This window comes from Vombatus ursinus, unplaced genomic scaffold (assembly GCF_900497805.2).
Source record: "Vombatus ursinus unplaced genomic scaffold, bare-nosed wombat genome assembly UNPS02005659.1, whole genome shotgun sequence".
In the NCBI taxonomy this organism is placed as follows: Eukaryota; Metazoa; Chordata; class Mammalia; order Diprotodontia; family Vombatidae; genus Vombatus; species Vombatus ursinus.
Window position 1 is genome coordinate 19,310,508 of NW_020945437.1, and position 26,193 is coordinate 19,336,700.

At 40.5% G+C, this 26,193-nt stretch overlaps 2 protein-coding genes across 2 annotated transcripts in view; one reads left to right on the forward strand and one right to left on the reverse strand.

Annotated features, from left to right (window-relative positions):
• Positions 1–26,193, forward strand: part of GDPD4 (glycerophosphodiester phosphodiesterase domain containing 4) — a gene marked incomplete at its 3' end in the record, with an annotated part of 85,885 nt that overhangs the window by 45,633 nt on the left and 14,059 nt on the right. The window contains 5 exon segments of the mRNA XM_027848087.1: positions 6,667–6,891; positions 8,693–8,850; positions 16,112–16,259; positions 17,602–17,684; positions 25,011–25,060. Of these exon segments, the coding sequence (XP_027703888.1) occupies positions 6,667–6,891; positions 8,693–8,850; positions 16,112–16,259; positions 17,602–17,684; positions 25,011–25,060 (664 nt within the window).
• LOC114032745 (protein POLR1D-like) lies at positions 3,051–3,365 on the reverse strand. Its single transcript, XM_027848155.1, has one exon. The coding sequence runs from the start codon at positions 3,363–3,365 to the stop codon at positions 3,051–3,053; it is 315 nt and encodes a 104-aa protein (XP_027703956.1).

Consider the following 26,193-nt stretch of genomic DNA (forward strand, 5'->3'; position numbering starts at 1 on the left):
ATAGCCCAAAGTCCCAAACCATAAAATCCAATGAAAAGAAATTTTTTTGGACACAGTTTAACTTTATTTTTTACTCACTTAAAATAAAAATTTGCAAAAAACTGAACTTCTTAACTTTTCTGTTTCTGTAGATATTTAAACACAAAATATTTAAAAGTAAAATAAATACAAATAATACAGATGTAAAGACTAGGATCGTTTAGGCATAACAACTTTTGTATAAAGTCAAGTTTAACTCAGTTCTTCCTTCTGTGTGTGATGGGGGTGGGAATTAGCTGTTGGAAAGTTACATTGGGACTCCCTCTGCACTTTTTTTGGCCGGGGGGTGGTAAGGAGGGGGAAGGAAAAAATGAGGAATTTTTCCCATCCTCCTAGTTGGAGTGGTTCTATGCGCAGACTTCTGACCACACAGAAGCTTAGGCTTCATAGAAAAGTTTGGATGCATGGCCCAGTGCACGTAAAGAGAGTATACTGGGGTAGTGCTGGGGTAGTGCTGGGGTAGTGCTGGGGTAGCAAGACAGAGCAATTTTGTCCTGGCGTTCTCTGGCTCCTCTACGGCACCCTGGAGCTGGCCTTTCTAATGTTCTGATTTTGCACAAAGAAAGAGCTTTTCTTGGTTACTGGGAGTACGGCTGTGGCTGAGTGATTATCTGGAGGTAGCCAGGCATAAGCTCAGCTGCCTTGGAAAATTTGGGAAGGGAATAGAGACGCTTCTCTCTGTGGTTTAGGAATACATTGTTATATAGCCCCGAGTTTGGGGGTGGGGGTGGGAGACTCTGAGATTTAGAATCATATTAAGAAATGCCTATGCCAACACTGGGAAAAAAATCCAACACACTTTCTGTTAAAAAGATTTCTGATACAACTTTTCACTGTGATATCTATACCAGGGGATGTAAGCTAAAGAACCAAAGAGCACTGAATAAAATCCTCAGTATCAATCAAAGCACAGTAAGTTTGGTTGATGATAGTTATTTCTCCTCAGCATTGAATATGCCCATAGGAAGTAACAGATGAATTGTCCATAGAAGGCTTTCCACATTCACTGTGTTCATGAAATCTCTCTTCGCTGAGAGTTCCTTTATATTCAATAAGTTGTGGGTTCTGGATAAAAGCATTCTCGTGCTCATTGCATTTATAGGGTTTCTTTCCAAGTATTTATTATTTGATGGGAATTCATGGGTGAGCTGGGTTTGTAGGTGAAGTCTTTCCCGCTTTCTTTGTATTCACATATATTCTCTCCAGGGCATAGTCTATCATATTTGATGTATTCTAATTTGGAGCTCAAAGATTTCTCACTTTTATTACACTTTGGAAGTATTTTCTTTGAACAGATTCTGTTACCTTTATTTAGGTCTGGACATGGACTGAAGTTCTTTTTCTGTGCATCATATGCACAAAGATTCTCTCTCAAAGACACTTTCTGTTATGAAAAAAGGACTGGCCCCACATGGAGATTTCTTCCATACTTACTACATTCAAAGCCTCTCAATTTATTGTGAGTTCTTCTTTTGGTAATTCTGACATTACCAGAATGTGCCTCTTTATTATTCTTCTGCATCTCTATGCTAGCCTCACATTTCTAGACTTTTCTCAAGTAGGAGACATAGGAATCATTTCTTACTGATCTTTTATGGGATGATGATTCCATAGAAATTTCCTGATTTGGAGTTGGTGCCTTGATTTCAGGCCTAGCCTCCCAATCTGGACAGATGCTTTCTGGGACCTCTCTCTTAGACATCCAAGGTGTTTTCCCTCATTCCAACTCCCAATCACATCTGGCTTGGAAACAGCAAGTCCCAGGCAGGCAAGGTTCCCATAGTTCTCCAGCATCACCTCCCTGTAGAGCTCCTTCTGGGAAGGGTCCTGCTGCCCCCATTCCTTCCAGGTGAAGTCAACAGTCACTCCCTGAATGTCACTGATTCCTTATATTTCTGTCTATCTTATTTAATCCTTTCAGTCGCTGAGGCTACATCGTGTCCACTGGAAATGGCTGGGTAACAAAACCAGAGCTGGTATCACGGCATCTGGGGGGTCCTGGCTGCCGGAGCACAAGGGCCATTCCTGCCTCTTGAGGAAGGGCAGAGTGCTTGGAAGGCAGATCTCTGAACAGACCGAGGCCTCTGGGAGAGCTGGATGGTACCGGAAGTGCCCGGCCCTGGAGCCGAAGTCGATGATGTCAGAGCACCTGTCCGAGATCCCGTCGATGATGGTTATTTCTAAAGCACCTAACTATATTCCTCCCAATTTATGACCTCTGGAGAAAAGTTCAAATTCAGGGGAAAAAATGCATTTTACACAGATCAAAGCTTTGTTGCAAGAGGAACAAGGGGATCTATTCTTAATCTCCATTAATTTGTCTTAGGTAATAAATTCAAAGCCATTTTGAGAATGCTCCACATTGTTTATCTAAGCAAAAATAAGTGCTAGAGATGTTAACAAATTTATTGATAAACTCTAGCCCTGGATGGCTAGAGGGAGGTTTTATAAATAGTGTATTCCACAGCCACAAGATTTTTGCTGTTTTAGCTTCTTGAACATACTAAATTTGATATCCCAAATCTAAAATACAGAGCTAAAGAGGTTTCAATTTTGACCTCAACTCTGAATAATGACCACAGTTGAGATACAACAGATATTTTTAACTGGTTTGAGCAATCTCTGAAAAATTTAAAATCCAACTCTAGATTTATTTCCAAACTAACTTTTGAAAGAAGGTACAATAACAAATGTATACACACTATTAAAATACGATAAACATTTCAAGACTTCTACCCTTAGGATTAATTTTCAGAAGGAAGAATTACTAAGTCATTTTTGTTTGTGACCAACAGATTCTTTAAAAACTACAACAAAATATCAATCTACTATGATGTTTTTCTTAACTGTCTTCCCTGCTAGCTAAACATCTGCACTAAACAACCTTCTCCATTTAAAGAAAGCGAAACACCTGCCCCGTCCAAAATTTAATGACATCCATTGCTTGGAATGGTCTTGCCTACTCTTCAGTGCCTGCCTCATCATTTGTTAGATTGCTTTTCATACTTTTCCTAGGGGTTCCTCTTCCTTGGAGAATAGCGAACTCCTCTCCAAAACTGGAAGTTGTGTCTGCACGGATGAGTTCTGTGTTTCTTTGGGTTTTCTTCTTTCTGGTTCTGACTTGGCTCAGGTTCCTTATTGTCCTCCTTCTGCTCTTGGTCTTGCTCCTTCTGAGAGGATAATGTGTTCTTAATTGTATTAAGCAGAAATCTTTTATTTGTACCAGCAAGAGGATATTTTATGGACCCCATAGGTCCCATTGTCTCTGCTTGGATTTTCCTCCTGTTCAGCTTTGCCTTCCACTCCAGTCCCTCATCCTCTTCCATGGTGTGGCCGGCCGAGGGCAGCTTCTAGGTTTCTCAGGTAGCCTGAAAAAAAATTTTTTAAAAATCCTTATAACATTTTATAAAATTCTCAAAATATTGTTATTTACCTACCTCCACCTCACTGTCCCTCCTTTTTCAAAGAGTCAGTCTAACTCAATTTTCCTTTACATCCTAATCCCTGCCCCTATCTTGGTGGCTTCAATACCATGATGTAAGTTGATGTCCCCTTATATAGCCTCTCATCCAAGTTCATTAGACTCTTCAACTTTTTTCCCACAAAATAGATTCCTTATCATTTCCCCAACACCTAACCCTTTTCACATTTTCCTATTTATGTTCCTGGTACCCTGTCCTTCCAGTAACCCTGGTTCACAGCCTTGGAGTTATCCCTAACTTTTCCTTCTCCCTCAATCTCCATATCCTAGTTGACAAGTCTTGTGGATCCTATAACTACAACATCTCTTGCATCTGTCTTCTCTCCATTCATATGATATCTATCCTAGTTTGGACCCTCAGCACTTATTGTCTATATTATAGCAGTAGCCTCCTAATTGTTCTCTCTACTTCTAATCTTCCTCCAATCCATCCTCCACACAGCAGCAAATTGATTATGCTAAAACACCAATCTGGCTGTGTTGCCATCTCTATACCTATATAATGCCTTTTGTGCTCCCAAGAAGTACTACCACTGTCTCCCTCTTGAAATTATTTTTATGACAGTATATTTATTTATGCATCCCCTTGTAGAATGTAAGCTCCTTGAGGGCAAGGACTGTTTCATTTTTGTCTTTGTATGCTCTGCTCACTGCCAAGCACATTGCCTTGCACAACAGTAAGTGCTTAATTAAAGTCTCTGGAATCAATTTTTGTTCCTCCAAATTAGTTTTGCTATTGTTTTGTCTGGCATTTGGCAGTTTAATTATAATAGCATTAAGTCTAACTTTTTTTTTTCTGGAAGTGACCAGTGGGTTCTATTAATTACCACTTTGTTTTCTTTGTTCAGAAATTTGGAGAAGTTACTGCATTATGTTGGTCGGCCATTTTTTTGGGTGTGTTCCTTTGGTAGATGTGTAATTCTTAGGGTGTCTCTATGTATCCTGTCTTTGAGATCAATATGTTTTGCTCGTATGGAGATCATGTTTTCTTTCAACATTATTACTTCTTGCTTTTCTTTTTTCCAGATTATCCTTCTCTTATATGTATTTGTATTCCCAGTCAGTGATTCTGTCATTTGTTTCTTGAGTGGGACTTGCTATCATGAATTCAAGTTTTTCCATTCTGATTATTTCTGCTGTGCAGGCCTTAACTGATGCATTCATAGTTATTATTTCTCTTCTAAACCAGCCAGGAACATTCTGTTGTTGTATGCTCTCTTTAGGATCCACAAGTTTTCTTCCTCCTCAGGTGATGATTCATGTCCCTTTGTCTTACAATATTTCTTCAGAGATGTCTGGACATATTCAGGAGGCCATATTTCCTTCTGTTATTGATACCTTCCCTGTTGGTTTATCTGCTTATGCTTACGGTCTTTAACGGAGTTTTCTTCTTTTTAAGACCTTTGGTAATGTCAATTTTTTTCTTCTTATAGTCCTTTATTGCTCACTTTCTGATTCCTTACCCTCTAATTATAATTTTCCTGGGGTTTGAACCTCAAATCCATTTAGCATCCTCCCTGCCTTTATTGAGAGGTTCATAATTTCACAGCCTCAATTTCTTCCCCAAGTGACTTTTGGAAGGACAGAACTAACCCTAACTGGATGCTGGACTCTTTCCTTCAGGCTTAATAGAGTGCCACACAGTTGCATACATGTACTGTCCCAGTTCCTTGTGTTTTTCATTTCTTTGGCTAAGCTCTTTTAAGTCATCAAATAACATCCTTGCTTTATCCCTATACTTTTGAGGAAAATTTTCAGTGCTTCCCCATTGAAAACAATGTTATCTTGTGATTTTGGCTACGTAATTTTGAACCTATTAAAAATGGGCCCTTCCATTCTAATGTTTTTAGGGTGATTTTTAAAAAACCCCTTAAGTTAATGCCATATTTTGTTAGATTTTTTCTATATCTATTTATATTTACATGATTAATTATAGTAGTTGCTTTCCTACTGTTGGAATACTATTGCATCCATGGTACAAAAATCCACCTTGGTCAAAGTGAATAATTTTGTGGATAGATTAATATAATCTCTTTTCTAAGATTTAATTAAAATTTTTTGCATTGCTATTCATTAGTGACTTTTATAGGGCAGGTTTTTATATAGTAATATATAGTATTATATATAGGTATATAGTAATCTTTTCCCACATTATCTTGTATTAGTTTGAATTCAAGACTATATCTCAAAAAAGGAACTTTGCACAATGTACAATTTAGTTATTGAAATTTTTGTAGCAAAGATGTAAATTGCTATTTGAGTATTTGATAAACTTCACTTGTAAATTCACTTGGAACAGGACTTTTTCCTTTGATGATTAATTTATTTCTTGCTTGATTTCTCTTTCTAAAATTTTGTTTTTTAATATCTAATTCTTATTTTGTTCATCAGAATATTTTATATTTTTTGTAGATAATTATCCATTTTCTTTAAATTTTCAGTTTTCTGGTATTTAATTAGAGATAGTTTTTGGATGATACTTTTTATTTCCTTTCTGCTCAATGTAAATTCAACTTACTTATTTTTATTTTGGGTAATTCAGTTTTCTTTTATAGTTATTTAATGACTTACTGATTTTATTGGTCTCTTAAAAACAGCTCTTAGTTTTATTTATCAGTTCATACTTTTTCTTCCATTCTCTTATAATTTTTAAGATTTCTTCTGTACTTGTTTAGCTTTTAGTAATTTGTTTGTTTTCTAATTACTTAACTTCCATGATCACGTCCTCAAATCCTATGACCAATGACCAAAAGTTGTAGAGGGAGAGTTAGGCTCAGTGTAATAAAAAAACACAAACAACTTTCTAACAACGCACTGTCCAGACATGGGATGGGCTTACTTTGGAGGCAGGGAGTTGTTCATCAGTGACTAGAAGTGTTGGAGTAGTTTGGAGGAACACTTGGCCAATAGTCTCTAGTGTTGAAGATTCCTGCTCAGGCATGAATCGGACAAGATGGCCCCTGAGCCCTCTTCCGGCCCTGATTCTGTGATTTTGTAAAGAACAGAAGAGCAGAAAGGTCGCCATAAGGAGATTTATTCTGCTTTGTATGTGAACAACACATAGCATGGGAAGCTGGGAAATGTTTGTCGTTGCTACTGTGTATGTCTATACCAATTTGTTTACTGCTATTATTGCTTAATTCTAGGCTAAGCCATTTAAATTCATGGCACCACTGACAAAAGAAGATGAAGAGATGGCAAAGAATCAGTCAATTATGAAACTAAGCAGTTTCTTGAGACTTGCAAACAAGGAAAATAAACTGGTGATATTTGATCTCTACCGTCCCCCAAAGAAACATCCTTACAGAAATACGTGGATCATGAAAGTGTTAGAAGTGATGATCAATGAAGTTGGGATTAAAAGCCAGCTGGTAGGTCTGTCAGTTAATCAATGGTTTTTTTTAAAGTGCCTACTGTGTGCCACACATAGTGCTAAGTGCTAGGTTAAGAGGAAGGGGAAGGGAGAAAAAAGAATGAGAAATTTATCGTGTGGTCCTAGTGTCCATCAATCTCCCTTGTTTGTGACTGTTACTTTCTGAAGACTGCAGCCATTGGACTCAAATATGCATGATGGTGGGCCAGCTGAGGATCAACTAGAGTAGTGTGGAAAAAGTACTGTGCTTGGTATGGGAAGACATTTATTCAATTTCTGATTCTGCCATTTACCACCCTGTAACTTCAGCAAATCATTTAATAGAGATTAATTGGGCCCTGATTTTTTTTAATCTGGAAAATAGGGATAATAATATTTTGTAGGAATTTGTAAATTATAGAGTACTGTAGAAATGTTAGCTATTCCTTACATGTTTCTTTATTTTTGAGTGGTCATTTTCTTAATAGGAATATCTATTTGCAAATTAACTAAGCCTGAATTGGTAATATTAGCCAAATTTTACTTGGAACCAAGTGAAACATCAGCCCTTTTTTAAGAGAAGCATAAGTATTCTAGCTATAGTTATTTCTTTGCCATTTGCCCATTTCATGCTCATGGATCCCACTACTTACACTGAACTCATAGGATTTAGAGCTAAAAGGGACTTTAGACTTTAAATCTCTTCCAATTCCCTCGTTTTATAAATGGGGAAACAGAGCTAGAGGGGGGAATGGCTTGCCTAAAGTCACAGAATAATTAAGTAGCCCAACACTAATCTCTCATGAAGATATTGGGCGGCATTGACTAGCCTCCAGCATAGGAGCCTCACTTATAGGGGGTACCAGGCTCACGGTGTGGATAGCTGAAAGAACAATATTCTTGAGGAACTTTATTCTGGAAAAACTGCAAGGAGACTTCCTGGAAGAGCTTCCCTGGTGAATGTTAGATTGATGCTCCAGAGCTGTTGCTGGATTCTCTTTTTCTTCCTTTAATACTGTCAAGCTTCACAGAGATGGAGTCAGTTCCAAATGGAGCTTGGAAATGTGCCAGGGTGGGGTGAGGGAGTGGGGGAGCAGGGAGGTTTGGTTCAATTAAGAAAAAGGAAGACTAAGGCAGGGAGGGGTAGTGTGGAATGGAAGAGAAATTATACTTGTGCTTATTAGACACTGAGGGCATAGCTAGAGGCAACTGGTGAAAGATGCTGAGGGGGCAGATTTGGACTTGATGTAGGGAGAAAACTTCCTAACAAAGATGTCTGCAAGTGGAATTAATGGGTACCTTATAAGGTAGTGAGCTCACTGTAACTGGAGTTCTCTAAAGTAAAAGTGAAATGATCGCCTGTTGGGGATGTCACAGAGGGGATCCCTCTTCAGGCATGGGTTAGATTAGATGCTCTTTGAAATTCCTTCTGACTCTTTGAGGCCTGGTTTAGGGACTCCATTCCCTCTCCAGACCATCCCCTTTGTTTGGTGTGTGTTTAGTCTGGCTCTGCCAGTCACCACCGTGTGACATTAGGCAACCTCACCTGACTTGTCCAGGCTGCAGTTCCTTCATCAAGGAAGAGAAGGGTTAGACTAGACTGTTCTAGGTTTTCTTCTAACTCTAGAACCTGTGACTCCTTAGAATTTCTCATCTGTCAAATGAGAATTCTAAGACCCAATTTTTTTTTTTGGCATTGCTGTGAGGGTCAAATGTGTTAGCATGTGCTAGTATTGGCCCTTCTGAATCATAAAGTGCCTTCTAATGGTATAGTCATCTCCTGCCAGTGACCTGAGAGCTAGCCTCTTTACTTTTTACAGGTCCTTTGGTTGCCAGGGCAGTACAGGTCAGATGTCTGAATGTTAGCTCCACGTTTCAGACAAGTGCTGGGAAAGAAGTTGCCTCTTCCTGACCTCTTGAGAATGGGAATTAGAGGATTGAACCTTGCTTACAAGGACATAAACAGCAAGGATATCAAGTAGGTGATTCCCCAAAAGGGGATGGAAACACCCCTATCCCTTCCTACCACGAACCTTTCTTATATCTTATTCCTCTACACAAGAGGGTTTAATCTGGGGGTCCATGAACTTGGATTTTTTTTCATTATTAACATAGTGATAATTGTATTTCACTATAATTTGTTTCCTTTAGATTCATATATATTTTATATGTATTTTATCCTGATGAGCCCCTAAGCATCAGCCAGATTGCCATAGGGGTCCATGATACAAGAAAGAACCTCTGCTCTACCCAGACCCTTCACTCCAGTCAAGTTACTGTGTTCTCACTTCCATCTGTCTATGCATGCAAGGATTTAGTCCTTTTATTACCCTTTTCTTCCCTTACATATCCATTGATCCATCCCTCAGCTTCTTCCAGGAAGCCTTCATTGATTACCCAATCAATCCTCTGATAATTTGAGATATTGCCTCTCATTTGGCTTAATTTTGTCTCTGATGTTGATTATTTTATAGGCTTAGTTTTCTAAGGCTAAGACTCAAAAAGCTATTAATTTCTTCTATGAACTTCTCTTGAGAGAAATGATTATTAATAACCAATGACTTGGGGAGATTCAAATTTTCCTCTTTTTCTTTTATCCTCATTTCAAGACCTCAGTCTCTGAAGGCTGAGCTAACCTTCTACTCTATCCAGACCCCACCAAGGTGGGGAAGCCATTGTCTTCTACAAAGCTTTGGATACGGATAAATTCTTTGAATAGTTTGCCCAAGGCTGGAGGTAACTTAGAAGTAAATGACATAATCAAGTTCATTTGAATAGATTCAGCCCCTCATTGTAATATTAATTTTCTCATTAATTCTTAACCAATCAGAGTTGATTACCATCCTCAGGAACAATTCTATCCCAGTGGGCCTATAAGCCATGAGGCCTCCGTCATGATTGTCTTTGGTCTAAGTGAGAGATGGCCAAATGACTATTCTTTTATTAAAATGCTGGCATTATTAATAAAATGATTAAATTGCCCAGAAATTATGTCTCTTGAACCTTTCTAAATTCCACATCTTGCATGGGCCCACCAGCTGGTGCCTCAGTCATGATCCTGTGGTTCAAATAGGCAAATTTGAGGAATAATTGGAAGGAGAACTTTATTATTCTTTTCTAATGGAAATAAAAGCAGAATTTATTGACTCATTTCAGTAGGAAGATTAGTATCAATAAACACAATATTTATAAATAAGCAATTAAAGCAATATTTGCAAAAATATGAAATAGGTATGTAGGTACATTGTATTATATCAGTACATACATGGAGTATCAGTTTGGTGCCGCTGTTCTGAATTAAGAATTACACTGAAAAACTAGAGAGCATCCAGAGGAGGGTGATAAGGATATCAAGGGGGCAACTACATAAGAAATGATTGAAGGGGTGTTTAGCTGGGAGGAGAGAAAATCTGGTGGTCTTGGGAAGGGAGGAGGGGAAAGATGGTGCATACGTTGTGGTTGTTGCCTTGAAGTGTTTGAAGGACTCTCATATGTAAGAAGGAATAGATCTGTTCTGCTTAACCCTTGTGTACAGAACTAAGAGTGATGAGGTTACAGAGAGGCAAGTTTTGGCATAATATAAAGAAAAACTTTCTAATGACATAGCTGATGGTAGAATGGGCTGGCTTGAGAGGAAGTGAGGCCTCCTGAACTGGAGGCAGGATGACCGTATGTTGGCAGTATTGTAGGGGAGCATTTCTTACTTGCTTCTCAAAATCCTTTTTGAGCTCTTCCATGGCCTGGGACTGATTCATATTTTTCTTGGAGGCTTGGGATGTAGGAGCTTTGACTTTGTTGTCTTCTTCTGGTTGTATGTTTTGATCTTCTTTGTCACCAAAGAAAGATTCTATGGTCTGACTTTTTCTTTTTGCACCGTTTGCTCATGTTCCCAGCCAATTATTTGACTTTTAAACTCTTTGTTAAGGTAGGGCTCTGCTTCCAGTGTGGAGAATGTACTGTCCCAAGCTTCGGGGGTTTTGTGCAGCTGTTTTCAGAGATACTTCTAGGGACCTGTGAATTTTCAGTTCTTCCAAGTTGGTATGATCAAGGGTGAGGTGTTTACTCCTTTCCTGGCCTGTGCTCTGGTCTATGATTGACCACAAGCATTCTTTTCTGCCTTGGAACTGTGAGGAGGATTCCCTCTCCACTTCCACTACAAGCTCCACCGTGCCACTGCTACCCTTCACTCCAGGACCACCACCCAGAACTGCAACCTAGATCCAAGCATGGGCAAAGCAAGAGAATCCTGCCTCAGTGCCAGCAAAGAGATCTCTGCAATCCCCCTCTGGTCAGTCACTTGATCCCCCCTCAGTCTGTGGGCAGAGAGCTCTAGAAGCAGCTGCCACCCCAGGGCTGTGCTGGGACTGAGACTGGGCCGAGCTCCTCTCTCACCCAGGTCAGTTAGACCTTTCCTACTGACCTTCTAAGTTGTCTTTGCCTTTTGTGGGTTGAGAAGTCTGGAAAACACCACAGCTGCCAGTGATTCAGTCCCTTGAGGCCTGCTCCAGGTTCACTGAGGCCTGGTCTTTGCCTGTGGGGCCCACACTGAACTGCTGCGCTCCTCTCCCAGCTGGGTGCAATAGACCTTTCCTGTCGACCTTCCAGGTTGTCTTGGGCTGGAAATTTGTTTCACTCTTTTTGTGGGTTCTACTGCTCTATAATTTGTTTAGTGCCATTTTCTACAGGTATTTGAAAGGGCTTGGGGGAGAGCTCAAGCAAGTCACTGCTTTTACTCTGCCATCTTGGCTCTGCCCCAGGGGCATTTCTTTTAAAGGGATCAGGCTAAATGAACCTCTCCAATGCTGAAATTCTTTGATTCCATGAAAACCTTAGTTTCCCTATCCACATAATTTAATTAGAGATGCTTTCTTTGGAAAAAAATATTCTGAACTGAACACCAGCCCCTACCCCCAAGAACGTTTCCATTTGCAAAGTAGAACAGGAAAAGAAGATTATATATGAAACAGCAGATCTCTGTCACATAGTTTGCTTTTTAAAAAGTATATAATAAATTCAACGTCTTAGTTTCAAATCTGTACAGCTTTTCTATGTTCCCTTCAAACATCCTTCTGTTCTCTTCTGTGTGATTTTTAAAATGCATCAATAATTCTTTCTTTTCTTTTTTCCCCTCTTTTGGTGGCACTATCACTAGCTCTCCTGTCCTCTCCTCTCCAAATTCCTCTTTCTAATAAAATAAGAAAAATACAGTGCTTGTAATCAGGGCACTTAGTCAAATAAAACGAATTCACACATCTGCTTTATAAAAAAAAAAATGTTTTATCCAGCATCTTAAGTTTATCACCTCACTGTGAGGAAGTAGATGGTATGCTTCATCATTGGTCCTCTAAAGTCGTAATCGTCATTGCATGAGTTCTTAAGTCTTTCAAAGTTGTTTTTCTTTACAATGTTATTATTACATTAGTTTTTCTCCTGGTTCAGTTTATTTAGCAATATATCAGTTCATGTAAGTCTTCCCAGATTTCCCCAAAACTGTCCTTTTAGTAATTTGTTATGGGACAATAGTATGCCATTACATTCACGTACTATGATTTGTGCAGCCAATTCCCAGTTGATCGGCACCCTTTTGTGTCAGTTCTTTGCTATGATAAAAGGCGCTATTATAAAGATATTTGTACATACGGGTTCTTTTCTGCTTCCTTTTCTCTTTGGGGTTTAGGCCTAGTAGCGAGTGGTTTCTCTGGTCCAAAGGGTATACATAGTTTAGTGACTTTTGGGACACAGTTCCAAACTGCTTTCCAGAATGACCAGACCAATTCATAGTCCCACCAATACTGCCTGCCCATTGTCTTTTGTTGTTGTTATCATTTCTGCTCATCTTTGAGACATGAAGTAGAACCTCAGAGTTGCTTTAAATTGCATTTATCTTCATTCATTCATTCATTCATTCATTCATTCATTCATTCATTTATTAAGCTTTCTTTGGGAACTGCCTGTTCATATCCTTTGATCATTCATCTGTTGGGGAGTGGCTACCATTATTATACGTTTGAATAAACTCTACCCTTATCTTGGATATCACACCCAATTAATTATTCCCTTTCTAATTTTAACTGAATTTATTTTCTTTTCAGTTTTCTATAATCAGAATTGTACATTTTATCTTCTGTGATTCACTTTATCCCTTGTTTTATCATGAGCTCTTCCCCTATTCATCGTTGGGAAAAGTACCTTCTTCCTTGATCCACCAATTTGTTTATGATATGACCCTTTTATATCTAGATCATTTGGAATAAATATATATATATATAAAATATACATATACACACATGTATACATACATATATACACATATCTATACAATCTCCATATACATATATACACACATACATATACATGTGTGTATATATGTGTATATATATACATACATATATACACACATACATATATACATATATATATATATATATATATATAAAGGTATGATTTCTTGATCTAGATCTAATTTCTCCCAAACTGTTTTCCAGTTTGCCCAGCACTTTTAGTTGAATAATGAACCTTACCTCAGTTGTTGTAGTCACAGGGTTTATCAAACACTATGTTAATTTGCTACTGTAGGATGTATACCTAATCTGTTCCACTGCTTGGCTTTTCTCTTTTTTAGCAAGTTATCAAATAGTTTTGAATAATGACTACTTCATGGTAGAGTATGGCTTGATTTTCTTTTTTCCACTTTTTTCATTATTTCCTTTGAGAATCTGACCTTTTGTTCCTCCAGATGGATTTTGCCATTATTTTTTTTTCTAGCTCTCTAAAATAATCCTTTGGTAATTTGATTGGAATGACAATCAATCAGTAAATTAATTTAACTTGTACTGTTGCTTTTATTATATCACCATGGCCAAACTATGATCAATCACTATTCAACTTATTTAAGACTGTCTTTATTTCTGTGAATGTTTTGTAGTTGTATTCATTTGGTCCTTATGTATGTCTTGGTAGGTGGATTCTGGAATATTTTATGTAATCTATAGATATTATGAATGAAACCTTTTTTTCTTTCTCTTCTTGCTGAGTTTTGTTAGTAATATGTAGAAAAACTGACGATTTGTGTGTAATGCACCATTTAGAATACTCCTTTATAAATGGGCCATCTGTGCACGAGGGCAAGAGGAGGTACCAGACCTATACCAGAGCACCAGGATGAGAATAGGTGCCAACTGGCAACTTTGTTGCCCACTTTCCAGTTCCAGATCATAGATCCAGGGTGGACTGAGGTAGGGACCTGTGTCCAGGAATGGCTTTCTAGGATAATGAGGGTTGCAGGTGGTGTGCTGAATGAGGTCTCAGCTCTAGCCTCCGATTAAATCTGAAGTCTGCAGAGGAATAAGCAAGGCAGAAATTCCATACCAAAGGGGAGCCTGCGGTTCTGTCCCTCTGAACCAGCAGAGCCTCCTAGCTGTCTGATAGTAGCTAATTGTAGCAGTAGGCTGCTGTTGATCAGACCTACACCCGGCTCTGAAATTTGGCCCTAAAATCAAGTTCAAACTCAGAAAGTGGGCTGAAGAATGAGCAAAGAATGAGCAACAACAACAAAAGAATCTCACCATAAAAAGTTATTATGATGACAGGTGTGCTCAAGGCCCAAGTGCAGAAAAAGAATGACTCCAAAACATCTATAAGCCAAGCTTTAAAGAAAAACACAGCACAGGCTAAAAGTCAACTAGAATTCTGGGAAGAGATAAAGCAAACATTTTTTTTTAAAAAAAAGAGCTATAAATTTTTTTTACAAGTGAAATGAGAGCACTAGAGGAAAAAATTGGAAAAGAAATGAGAGCTATGAAAAAAGTATTGGAAAGGGAATTATTAACAGCTTAAGAGGTATGAAACTTTAATAAAATAAAATAATAAGAAAGAGGTATAAAACCTTGCCCAAGCAACAAATGCCTTGAAGATTAGAATGGGCCAAATAGAAGCCAATGATTCCATGAGACAAGAAATATTAAAGCAAAGTCAACAAGGTGAAAAAAAATGAAGAAAATATGAGGTATCTTATAAGAACAACTGACCTGAAAAACATCATACATCAAGAAGTCTTAAAAGAAAATTGCCCAGATCTCTTAGCACCAGAGGGAAAAAGAGAAATAGAAATAATCCACTGGTTGCCTTCTGAAACAAAGTTCAAAGTATAAATTTCCAGGGACATTATAACCAAAATACAGAGATTCCAAGTCAAAGAAAATATTCCACAAGCAGCCAGAAAGCAAGAATTCAAGAGCCTCTCATCAGTGCCTAGTTCATGGTTCTTTTTGTTATCATTTGGGAGTGAGGGGGATTCGATCCACAAAGTGGTATTAAAATCTGCACAAAAAACCTCCACAAACCAACCCGTGTAATGACCATCAGAGAATAATAGAAGTTAGTGAGTTGAAGTGGGCCCAAGAGGTACTATGTCACAGGAGGAAATCTCTAAGAGTAGGGTTATGATGTTGGAGCCAGAGTAATTAGCCAGCCAGCCCATGGAAATAAAGAGCAGATCATCCCAATCGCTAAGCCATTCCCCAATTATTGGACATTTATTTTGTTTCTAGTTCTTTGCTCCTACAAAATTTCTGGTGTATATAGGACCTTTCTGTTTATCATTAATTTCCTTGTAATAGTTACCTAGCAATTGTTGAAATTAACTGATGACACTTAAACTGGATCTTCTATGGAAGGGAGAATTTCAATAGGTGGGAATAAAAATGAAATGCTTTCCAAGCAAGGAGGATGGTCTATGTATTCCAAGACTCACAGATGACAGGGGTAAAGATGAGATTGGGAAACCAACCTATTTCAAACCACTTCCTCCAGAAGGCATCTGCCATTATTAGATTGACACCAATCATCTATATTATAATAAGCCCATGAATAAAGGAAAATGCTCTTCTACATCTTGCTCTCCCTTCTTTTAATTCCTTCCCTTGTTCCCAAATGCAAATTTTTGTTCAATGCTCTGAAGTTATTAGATATTCAGCAGATGTTATTAGCTTGCTAGCTGAAGTGTGTGTGGGGAGGGGAGCAGGGGGTGGTGATGGGGGAATTGGGAGGTTAGGGGGATGTCTTACTAAAATCCCACCCATTGCATTTCCAGCACCTTTGTTCCTTTTGGGTCTTCATCGTAGAGTCTGTTTCTTTTACTTACACAGTGGAGTTTTAGTGACACCAAAGTTCTGTTTGACCACTCATTGATGGGAGGAAGAAGGGATTGTCAGTCATTAGAGGTTTTGTTTTTCTTCCAGGGAATATGAGAAGTATGGCATCTTCACCAACATCTATGTGATCAATGAGCCCTGGTTATACTCCCTGGCCTGGTGTGCTGGGGTTCATTCGGTCACCACTAATACCATCCAGATACTGAAGAACATTAAAAGCCCATTCTTCTTAATGGTAAGTTAGCTGCCTGTATTGATCTTCCCAGCTAGGTGGCACCATAGATAGAGTGCCAGGACTGGAGTCTGGAAAACCTGAGTTCAAATCCAACCTCAGACAATTACTAGCTGTGTAACCCTGGGCAAATTATTTAACCCCTGTTTGCCCCAGTTTCTTCATCTGTAAATGAGCTGGAGAAGGAAATGGCAAACCACTCTAGCCTCATTGCCAAGAAAACCCCAAATGGGGCCACAAAGAGTCGGATGTGACTAAACAAAATTGATCTTTTCCAGGGGTCCAGTGTAGCAGATTTTCCCACCAGAGCATCATAGACTCTTCATGCTAGAAGGACCTCAGAGTTAATTAAGTCTGAGCCCTGCCTAAAACACATGAAACCCTTCCGTTTGAACACCTCCAGTGATAGGGAGTTTGCTGTCTACCAAAGTAGGCCACTGCATTTTGGACACCTCCAATTAGGAATTCTTTTTTTTTAAAAAATAGTGAGCTGAAATCTACCACTGTAGCTTCTACCCACTGGACCTGGTTCTGCTCTCTAGGGCCCAACAGAAAACATCTCCCCTTCTCCTCTGTGAGTCAATGTAGTGTGGTGAAAAGAGCTGTGGATTGGAAGTCAGAATCCTGGGTCAGCGGCATATGCCCCACGTGACTTTGGACAAGTCTCTTAACCACTCTGGACCACAGTTTCCTCAAGTCGATATCTTTTAAGCTTCCTTCCAGCTCTAGATCCTATGATTGTGTGATCTCTTTAGATATTTGAAGTTGTAGTCAAATTTAATTGTTTTCTTCTTTGGACTAAACATCCTAGTTTCTCCAGTTCTTCTTCGTATGGCATAGTTTCCACGCCTGTCATCATTCTACTCACCCTCCACTCATTGAGCTCCAGATTGTCAATGCCTCTCCTAAAATATGACATCCAAAGCTGAGTGGACAGGACAGAGGACAGCAGAGTGTTTATTCTTTTTTTGGGGGGGGGGCAGTGTCACACAGCTTGTAAGTGTCTGAGGCCTCCTGCCTCAGGTCCTCCTGATTCCAGGGGTGGTGCTCTATCCAGTATACCACATAGCTGCTCCTAGTGTGTTTATTCTTACAGCCTGAGATTGAATTAGCTTTTTTGACCACCATACCTTACTACTGACTCAATATGGAACCCTTAAGACCCTCCATCCCCACCACAGAGCCCAACGCACATGAATAGTTCTTCCATCTTGGCTCTCTAGGACTTAGTATACCAGCTAGTACAGGATCTGAGATCCTGCCCCCTTGCGGGAATCTAGAAGCTCTTTTCTCTCTCCCTCCACCCCTGAAAATCATGCCCACCTCTGTCTTGTTTGTATTCTAGACACCAGAGGAGTATATGAGAATGTGGATACTGCTGGACTTGATCTCTGCCTTAGTCATTATGATTGTGTTTTTTTTCCACTGGTAATTATTTCTTACAATTCTCAATTCTCTGACATGAACTTCTGGACACCTGTACCCTACCTACTCCAGCCAGAAGTTGGAAACTTGGATTTGAACTCTGACTTCTAGGTGACCCTAAAAGCAGGGGCCAGAGTCCATCTCTCTGATAAATAAACCTGATTTTCTTTCTGGGCTGGTACTGCCTCCCTGTTCAAGGAGAATGGTGCAGCTTTAAAGACATGTGGGGAATGGCAGCTGGGGATGGGCATGGAAGGCATACACATCATTTCCCAAGTAGGGTGGGCTATATTCAGACAGACAGGCCCCTGTGTGGAACTTATGGGCACCCAGGGCCCAATTACAGTTTTCTTCACTAGAAATAGAGAGAGGCAGCATAGTATAATGAATTGAGTACTGGATCATGAAATTAGAGAAGACTTGGGTTCAAATCCAGCCTCAGGCACTTATTAACTGTGGTTATTTAACCCTGTTTGCCTCAGTTTCCTCATCTATAAAATGAGCTAGAGAAGAAAATGGCCAACCACTCTAGTATCTGTGCCAGGAAAACCCCAAATGGGGTCTCAAAGAGTCAGACATGACTGAAAAATGACTCAACAAGGGAGTCTAAATGAAGGAACAGAGGAGGATCTCATCAGCTCCCATAGATTCAACTAGCATCTCAATGCAGATGATCTCTCAGATTTGTGTGTTCAGCTCTAGCCTCTGCTGACCTCCATTGTCCAGACGTCTTAAACTCAACATGTTCAAAACTGAACTTATTTTCCCCCCAAACCCTTTCCTCTTCCAAACTTTCCAATTACTGTTGAGGTCGCCACCATCCTCCTAGCCACCCAGACCTGTTACAACCTAAGGATCATCCTCGACCTCTGTCTCACTGCACTCCCATATCCAATCTGTTGCCAGTTACAACTTCCTGCCTTCTCAACAAAAGCCCATTTGCCTCCTGACACTGCAACCACCATTATCATGTGTAGGTCCTTATCATGTCACACCACTGGCCTGCTGGTGGGTTGTCCTGTTTCAAGTCTCTCCCTATTCCAGGCTACCTTTAGCTGTCAGGTCTTCCTAAAGTGAGTCTGACCATCTCACCCCTCTAACTCCACTGGCTCCCTAGTATTTCCAGGTTCAAATATAAAAATCCTCTGTTTTTTAAAGTCCTCTGGAACTGTCCCCTCCCTACCTTTCCAGTCTTCTCATACTTACTGCCCGCCCTGCACTCCCCCAGTGACACTGGTCTCCTTAACCATTCCTCATATAAGACACTCCCATCTTCCAGCTCTGGCCATTTTCATTGACTTTCCCCCATGCTTGGAATTCTCTCCCTCCTCATCTCTGCCTCCTAACTTCCTTACCTTCCTTCAGATCTCAGTTAAAATGTCATATTCTACAAGAAGCCGTTCTTGATTCCCCCTTACCTTTAATGCCTAACACCTCTCCTCTAAATAGAGTATCTCTGATTTATTCTGTTTATATCTTGTTTATACATAGTTTGTATGCTGTCTCCCCTGTCAGACTATGATGTGAGCTCCTTGAAATCAGAGACTGTCTTTTGCCTTTCTTTGTACTCTCAGCACTTATCACAATGCCTGGCACATTGTTTAATAAATGTGTTTAATAAATGCTAGTTGACTGACTGACTGACTTAGGGATTACAGGCATGGGGGACAATCTATGCAAAGTGGGAGATGGAATTTTGTGTACAGTGAATGGCAAGTAGGCCAGTTTAGCTGCAATGTAGTATATGGAGAGGCACAAATGTGCTATAAAAATGGGTTGGAGCCAGATTGAGAAGGGCTTTAAATACTAGACAAAAGAAGTTGTATTTTATTCTAGAGGCAATGGGGAGCTACAGAAGCTTCCTGAGTGGAAGAATGACATGCTCAGAGATGTACTTTAGAAATATGAATTTGGGGGGCAACTAGGCGGTACGGTGGATAGAGCACCGGCCCTGAAGTCAAGAGGACCTGAGTTCAAATCTGGCCTCAGACCAAATACTTGACACTTACTAGCTGTGTAACCCTGGGCAAGTCACTTAACCCCAATTGCCTAAAAAAAGAAAGAAAGAAAAGAAATATGAATTTGGCACCTGGTTGGCCATGGATTGGGGAGAAAAGAGATTGGGAGCAGACCGACAAATTAGGAGACTATTGGAATAATCCAGGCAAGAGGAGATAGGAATCTAAACTATGGTGTGTGATTGTGGAGAAAATTTTCTTAGGTTCTAACCACATAGTTCTGTACATCTTAAATATCCCAGTTTGGTTAAAATTCCAGAAGTAACATTTAAGAAAATATGTTTCCAAATAAAAGAGAATGTGCCACTGTATGTAATTCATTTCTTTAATTCTGATGACCTTTAAGTGCAGGAGACATGGGAAGGACTCCCTAAAACACTCTGCCCCCAACTCCCACTTATATCTATATGGACTGAAAAAGATAAAAACAAGGAGACTCTGTGATTGATATACAAAAATTCACCAAAGGAAAACAAGGAGATACGTCTTAATTTACAACCTTCTCCTTTGTCCCTCCAACCCCCAAACATAGCAGGTCTGTGAGGGGTCCTTACTCCCTACTCCCAAATTAAAGTGTCTAAGAGTTTCAGGGACCATCTGTCAAGCGTTAGCCGGCCACCATGTTTAATTTCTGGCATCTGCTTGTCAATTTCAGCCCTGTATCCTTTGGAGAGCAGCTAGTTTTATTTTTGATTGTTGAAGAAACAAAAAATGATGTTGGGAGCCTAGGTTACAGTTCTAGGTCCCTTACCGGTATGTGATTTAAAACCCTATCTCTAGACCGAAACTGCACTCTCTCAACTGTGAAATCTAATGAATTTTTTGTCAGTCTTCATCCTGTTTGCTTCTCTGAGGTTCTTAAAACTATTACCTTCTCATTCTGAATACTCTGTCTTCCTCAAACTTTTCATGACATTACTCTTTTCTGGTTTTCCTCCTACCTCTCTGATCACTCCTCAGCCTTCTTGGCTGGATCATTACCTATACCCTGCCCCTAAGTGTGAATGTACTGTAGCTTAGGTGCCACATCCTGTAGGAAGCCTCTCCTAACCCCTCCCCCACCCCCCCAGTTGCTAGGGCAATGTAGTGGTTGCCTTGTATACATCTTACATTTATTTGTGCATGATTTTTGTGTTTGTATACCCAATGCCTAGCACATGGGAGGCTTTTGACGATTGCTTACTGAATGGATGAGTGATGTGTGCAAGAGATGTTGTGGAGGCCAAAATGAGATCTGATTGGTATGAGATGGATAAAGGAGAAGAAAGAATTGAGGATGATTCTGAGGCTGCAAAACCGAGATGTGCAAAAGGATGTCCTTGACAGAGACAGGGAATATAGAAAGAGAAGGGCTGGTTTAAAGAGAATGAGAAGAATCTCATTTGCGGCATGGTGAATTTGAGATGCTCAGAGGATGCCTAGGTAGATGTGGAACTTGACTGTTGATGACGTAGTATTGGGACTCAGAAGAGAAATGAGGGCTGAGTATGGAAGTTTGGGACTAATTTGCTATAGAGATGATAAATGGGGTCATTTTGTGAGATCCTCAAAATAGCTTAGGGAAAGATGAGGCTTTGATCAGAGCCCTAAGAGATGGTCCAATAAAGTGGGCATGAACTACCAGGCAGATTTAAGAGAGGGTAGGATTGACGATAACAACGAAACAACAACAAGGGAGGAGATAGTGTTTCGGAGAAACGAGTGATCATCAGTACCAAAGAAGAGGGATTAAAAAGGATGCAGACAGAGATAAGTCATTAGATTTAGCAGTTAGATCTTTGATAACCTTGGGAGAGCGCATTTGCAGCTGAGCCATGGGATCAGAAGTCCGATTGCAAAAGGTTAAGAAGTGAGTGGGAGGTGAAGACCTGGGAGGAAGTGAGGGTATATGACTTCTTCTAGGAGTATGGCTAATAGAGTGAAGAAAAAGACACAGGATGATAGCTTGAGGGGATGGTGGGGTCAAATGGAAAGTATTTTTTAAAGAATGGGTAGATTAAGAGAGATTTAAGATTATAAAAAAAATCAGATGATCAAAGAAGAAAACTCCTGGAGGAGATGGGATCAATGGTATAATGAAAGGGAGGTTGGCCTTGGCAAGGAGAAGAATTATCTATTTCCCTGAAACAGGAGCATAGGAGAAAAGAGTCAGGGAGTGACAGTGAAGCTACTTGAGGTATAGCAGTGGGAAGGAAAAAGAATTTTCTCAGTAAAATTATATAAAGCTTGCCCCTCTCCTGAAAGGGATATGGGAATGGAGGGGAAATAGGTGACTCGAGAGAAGAGAAGGTTTGGAATAGTTTCTGTAGGGCCTATGATAGGAAGTCAACCAAGGAAGAGTTCAATGATGGCCCCATAAAGATTGGGTGACCACTACAGCTATTATCAAGGGGAGCAACCCCTGTGATGAAGGGGTATTCCCTTCTTGCCACCACCAACTCCCCCTGATACTGATCTGCTGCCTATCTGCCACTGATGGGCAGGTATAACCAAGAGCTCTGGTATAGCAGCATCCTAGCCCACTAGGCTTGCTTCTAGCCAAGTGACCATTGTCTAGGTTGAAGAATCCCCTGTGGATAAGGTACCCCACTATTCCTACCACCACCAACTGACAACCAACTGTCACTGACAGGCAGTAAGCCCAAGAACACCAGAACTCCCAGTAACTCTCCACAGAGTTACCTGCCTGGCTTCCAGCTAGGCTCCCAGCCTGGCTCCTTTAGCCATCATCTGGGGGAGAGATCCTTGAGAATAAGGAGCCCACCATCCCTACCATCCCTAACATCAACTACTAAACAACTACTATGTATAAACAGGTAAGCTCAAGAACTCTGGGAACTGCAGCTTTCCCCTCCCCACATGCCCTGTGACTAGATTTCCCCAAAGCACCGTTATCCAGGAAGGCAGCCCTTAAAGAGATGAAGCCTGGTGACTGTTCCTGTAGGTGCTACACTTCCAACCTTCTCAGGAGCCATAGATAGTAAAGACCCCAAAAATACCATTCTGGATGCCAAAGCCACTGGCACAGTCGAATGGTCTAACATTAGAGACTGATCTGGCTTTATTAATCAGAATGATGCCACAGAAGATACATGATTATTTCCCACCTTCTTCACAAGGCCTTCCTTCCCTTACACCCACCCTTGATCCCCTCCTGGTTTCTTCTCTCTGGGAAAGTTTTGTGTTTTCACTTTATAGATCTTGTGTGTGCCTAGCTATTTACATGTGATCTCTCTTATTAATATAAGTTATTTGAGGGGAAGAAATACTTTCCCACCTTTCTTTATATCCCCAAAATTTAGTTCAGTTCCTGGCAAGCAAATGCTTACTGAATGACTGGCTGACTTCTTTGATGCTTTACCCTAGCTGAAACCTAAAGGTGATATATACCCTATTAGACTGTGAGCTTCTTGAGGGCAGGGGTTGTCTTTTCTATGTATATTCCAGACTTAGTACAGTGCTTTGCACATAATGAGTGAATATCTAATGAATACTTTCTTATTCATTCATTCATAACACATTTTTATTCCTCCCAACCAACCAGCCACATCAACTTCTTGGAGGCAGGGTCTGGCTCATTTTTGCCTTTGTGTGTGTCTCTCTAGCACTCAGTGCCTTGCACATAAGACATAACAAATATTTCTTGAATTAAGATGAGTATGAACAAAGGCACAGAGATGGATGAATGTGTAGTAGTTTAGAGGGTAGCAGGGTGGAATAGTGCAGTTAGACTCAGAACATGTAGTATGTTTGGAAAGGAGCAATATGAGATGTATAGAAGAGTAGGTTGTTGAGGACCTTAAAAGCCAGGCAAAGGAGTTTGAACCCTATTCAAAAGATAATAATGAGCATCAAAGAGGTTTGAACAGAAGAAGTACAGACACAACCAAATTTGTGCATAAGAAAGATTATTTTGGCAGTAGTATGTTTGAAGTGGGAGGGGCAGGGAATGGAGGCAGGTAGACCTTGGGAAGATTACCACAATAGGTGGTAATAAGGGCCTACACTGGCCTGGTGACAGTAAGACTAGGGAGGAAGGGAAGGACAGATGTAATGGTGTTGCATAAATTGCATCAACAGGACCTGGTAATTGACTAGATATGAAAGGTGAGGGAGAGAAAAGAGCCAAAGAAAGCCTCAACATGACCATATCTCCGTGACAGCCAAGACCAGAAAAGACCATTGAAGTCTTGCCTTCAGATGCCCAGCAAACTTCCTCCAATCCAGCCATATTGTCAGCACCATCCCATCCAGAAACCTTTACTCCCATGGAATCTCTTTTCCAATGGTTGCCCTGCTAAGAGACTTTAGAGATTATCCAACCTTTCCCCCTCATTTTATTGATGAGGAAGCCAGAGAGGAGAAATAACTTACCCAAGATCATGCAGTGGGTTTGTTATAGAGTTGGAACTAGACCTCAGTTCTTATAATTGGCCATACATTGCTCCACCACACTGGGCTGCCTTCATGGTTGGGTTAGGCAGTGGACTCCTCCTCTCTTGTATTACTGGAAGCAGATGTTTTACAGAAGACCACCTCCCCAGCTTAAAGCCTCCATGGTAAGGACTCCTTGCGGAGGGATTCAGAGTGGGTGACTCTGCCTTGTCTAGGTTGACAGATCTGGCGATAGCCAAATTCAGGCATCCCTCTCCACGAGCCTTCATATGTCTAACCTCCTGTAGTTGCTTCAGTCCCTTTAGGCTCATAGTGCTGAAAAATTTTGGAGATGACCCATTTTATAGAGGAGGGTCTTTATAGGGTCCAAATTTTTCTCTTTGGTGATAAGTATCAGAGCTGGAATTTGAACCTAAGTCCGACACCAAATCTAGCATTTCCTCCCATGCCCTGCTCCCTTTCTTGCTCCTTGTTCTATTTCATTTAGGTTATTTATGACTTAGAATTACTAGCATTTATATAGCAATGCATAAAGCGCTTTGCTCTGATAATCTCATTAATTTACAATTAAGAGTTAGGAGCTGTTTTCAAATATTTGAAGGGCTGCCATGACGGATTAGGCTTTTTTTTTCTATTTATCCCCAAAGGGAAGAATGACAAACTTAGGTCTGATGTCAGGAGAAGCTTTCTAATAGAAAACTACCCCAAAGTGGACCAGGCTTCCTTAAGAACTGGGGGACTTCCCCCTCTTTGGAGGTCTTCAGGCAGAGGCAGGAAACCGCTTCCAGGGTATGTTTGTGCTTGGGATTTGATGGCCTCTAAAATCCCTCCCAATTCTGAGATGTAGTGATGTTCTAGGTGACCTTGCTTCCACAGGTAAACTGATTTGTTCTGTGACTGGCCTGCTTTATTCCAGGTGGAGACAGAAAGGATGGTGTGAACTGATTGTGAAAAAGTCAAGCCCAGGTAGGTAGAGATGGGAGATTCATGAGGTGATTCAGCAGGGCAGCCCTGGTCAAGTGGTCTGAGGTCCCTGAGTATGTCTCCATGAATGGTCCCCAGGAATGTCCTATGTCTCACGCCTTTCACCCCCATCCCCACGGGTTATAGCATACCCCTGGTTGTCTCAATGCAACTAGGCGCAGACTGTCCTATGATCAGTCTCTGTAAACTTGTAATTTTCTTTCCCTTTTCCTTCACCACCTATAGCATCATGCCCCATACTTTTCTTCTACCGAAACACTGTGATCTTTGGAGACAGCTATGTAGAGTGGTGGACAGAGTGGTGGACTTGGAAGACTGTAGTTCAAATCCCTTACTTGGCTGTGTGTCCCTGGGCAAGTTATTTAGTCTCTTTCAGCCTCAGTTTCCTCATCTGTACAATGAGGGTAATATGAGCTCCCTCATAGGGCTGTTATGAGGATCAAATGAGGTTTTTTAATATATGCATATATATAATATTATATATACATGTAATATAATATTAGGGGCAGCTAGGTGATACAGTGGATAGAGTGCCAGGCCTAGAGTCAGAAAGACTCACCTTCCTGAATTCAAATCTGGCCTCAGACACTTACTAGCTGTGTGACCCTGGGCAAGTCACTTAACCCTGTTTGCCTCAGATTCCTCATCTGTAAAATGAGCTGAAGAAAGAAATGGCAAACCACTCCAGTATCTTTGTCAAAAAAAACTCCAAATTGGGGGGGGGGGTGGAGCCAAGATGGCAGAATAAAAGCAGTGACTTGCTTGAGCTCTCACCCAAACCTTTTCAAGTACCTGTGGAAAATGGCTCTAAACAAATTCTAGAGCAGCAGAACCCACAAAAAGAGTAAAACAAATTTCCAGCCGAAGACAACCTGGATGGTTGATTGGAAAGGTCTATTGCACCAGGCTGGGAGAGGAGCGCAGTTCAGCGTGGGCCACATAGGCAAAAACCAGGTCTTAGTGAATCTGGAGCAGTCGTCAGGAGATTGAATCAAGGGGAGCTGTGGCAGTTTCCAGACTTCTCAACCCACAAATGCCAAAGACAACTTGAAAGGTCAGTAGGAAAAGTCTGTCTGACCTGAGTGAGAGAGGAGCTCAGTCCTGCCCCAGTCCCA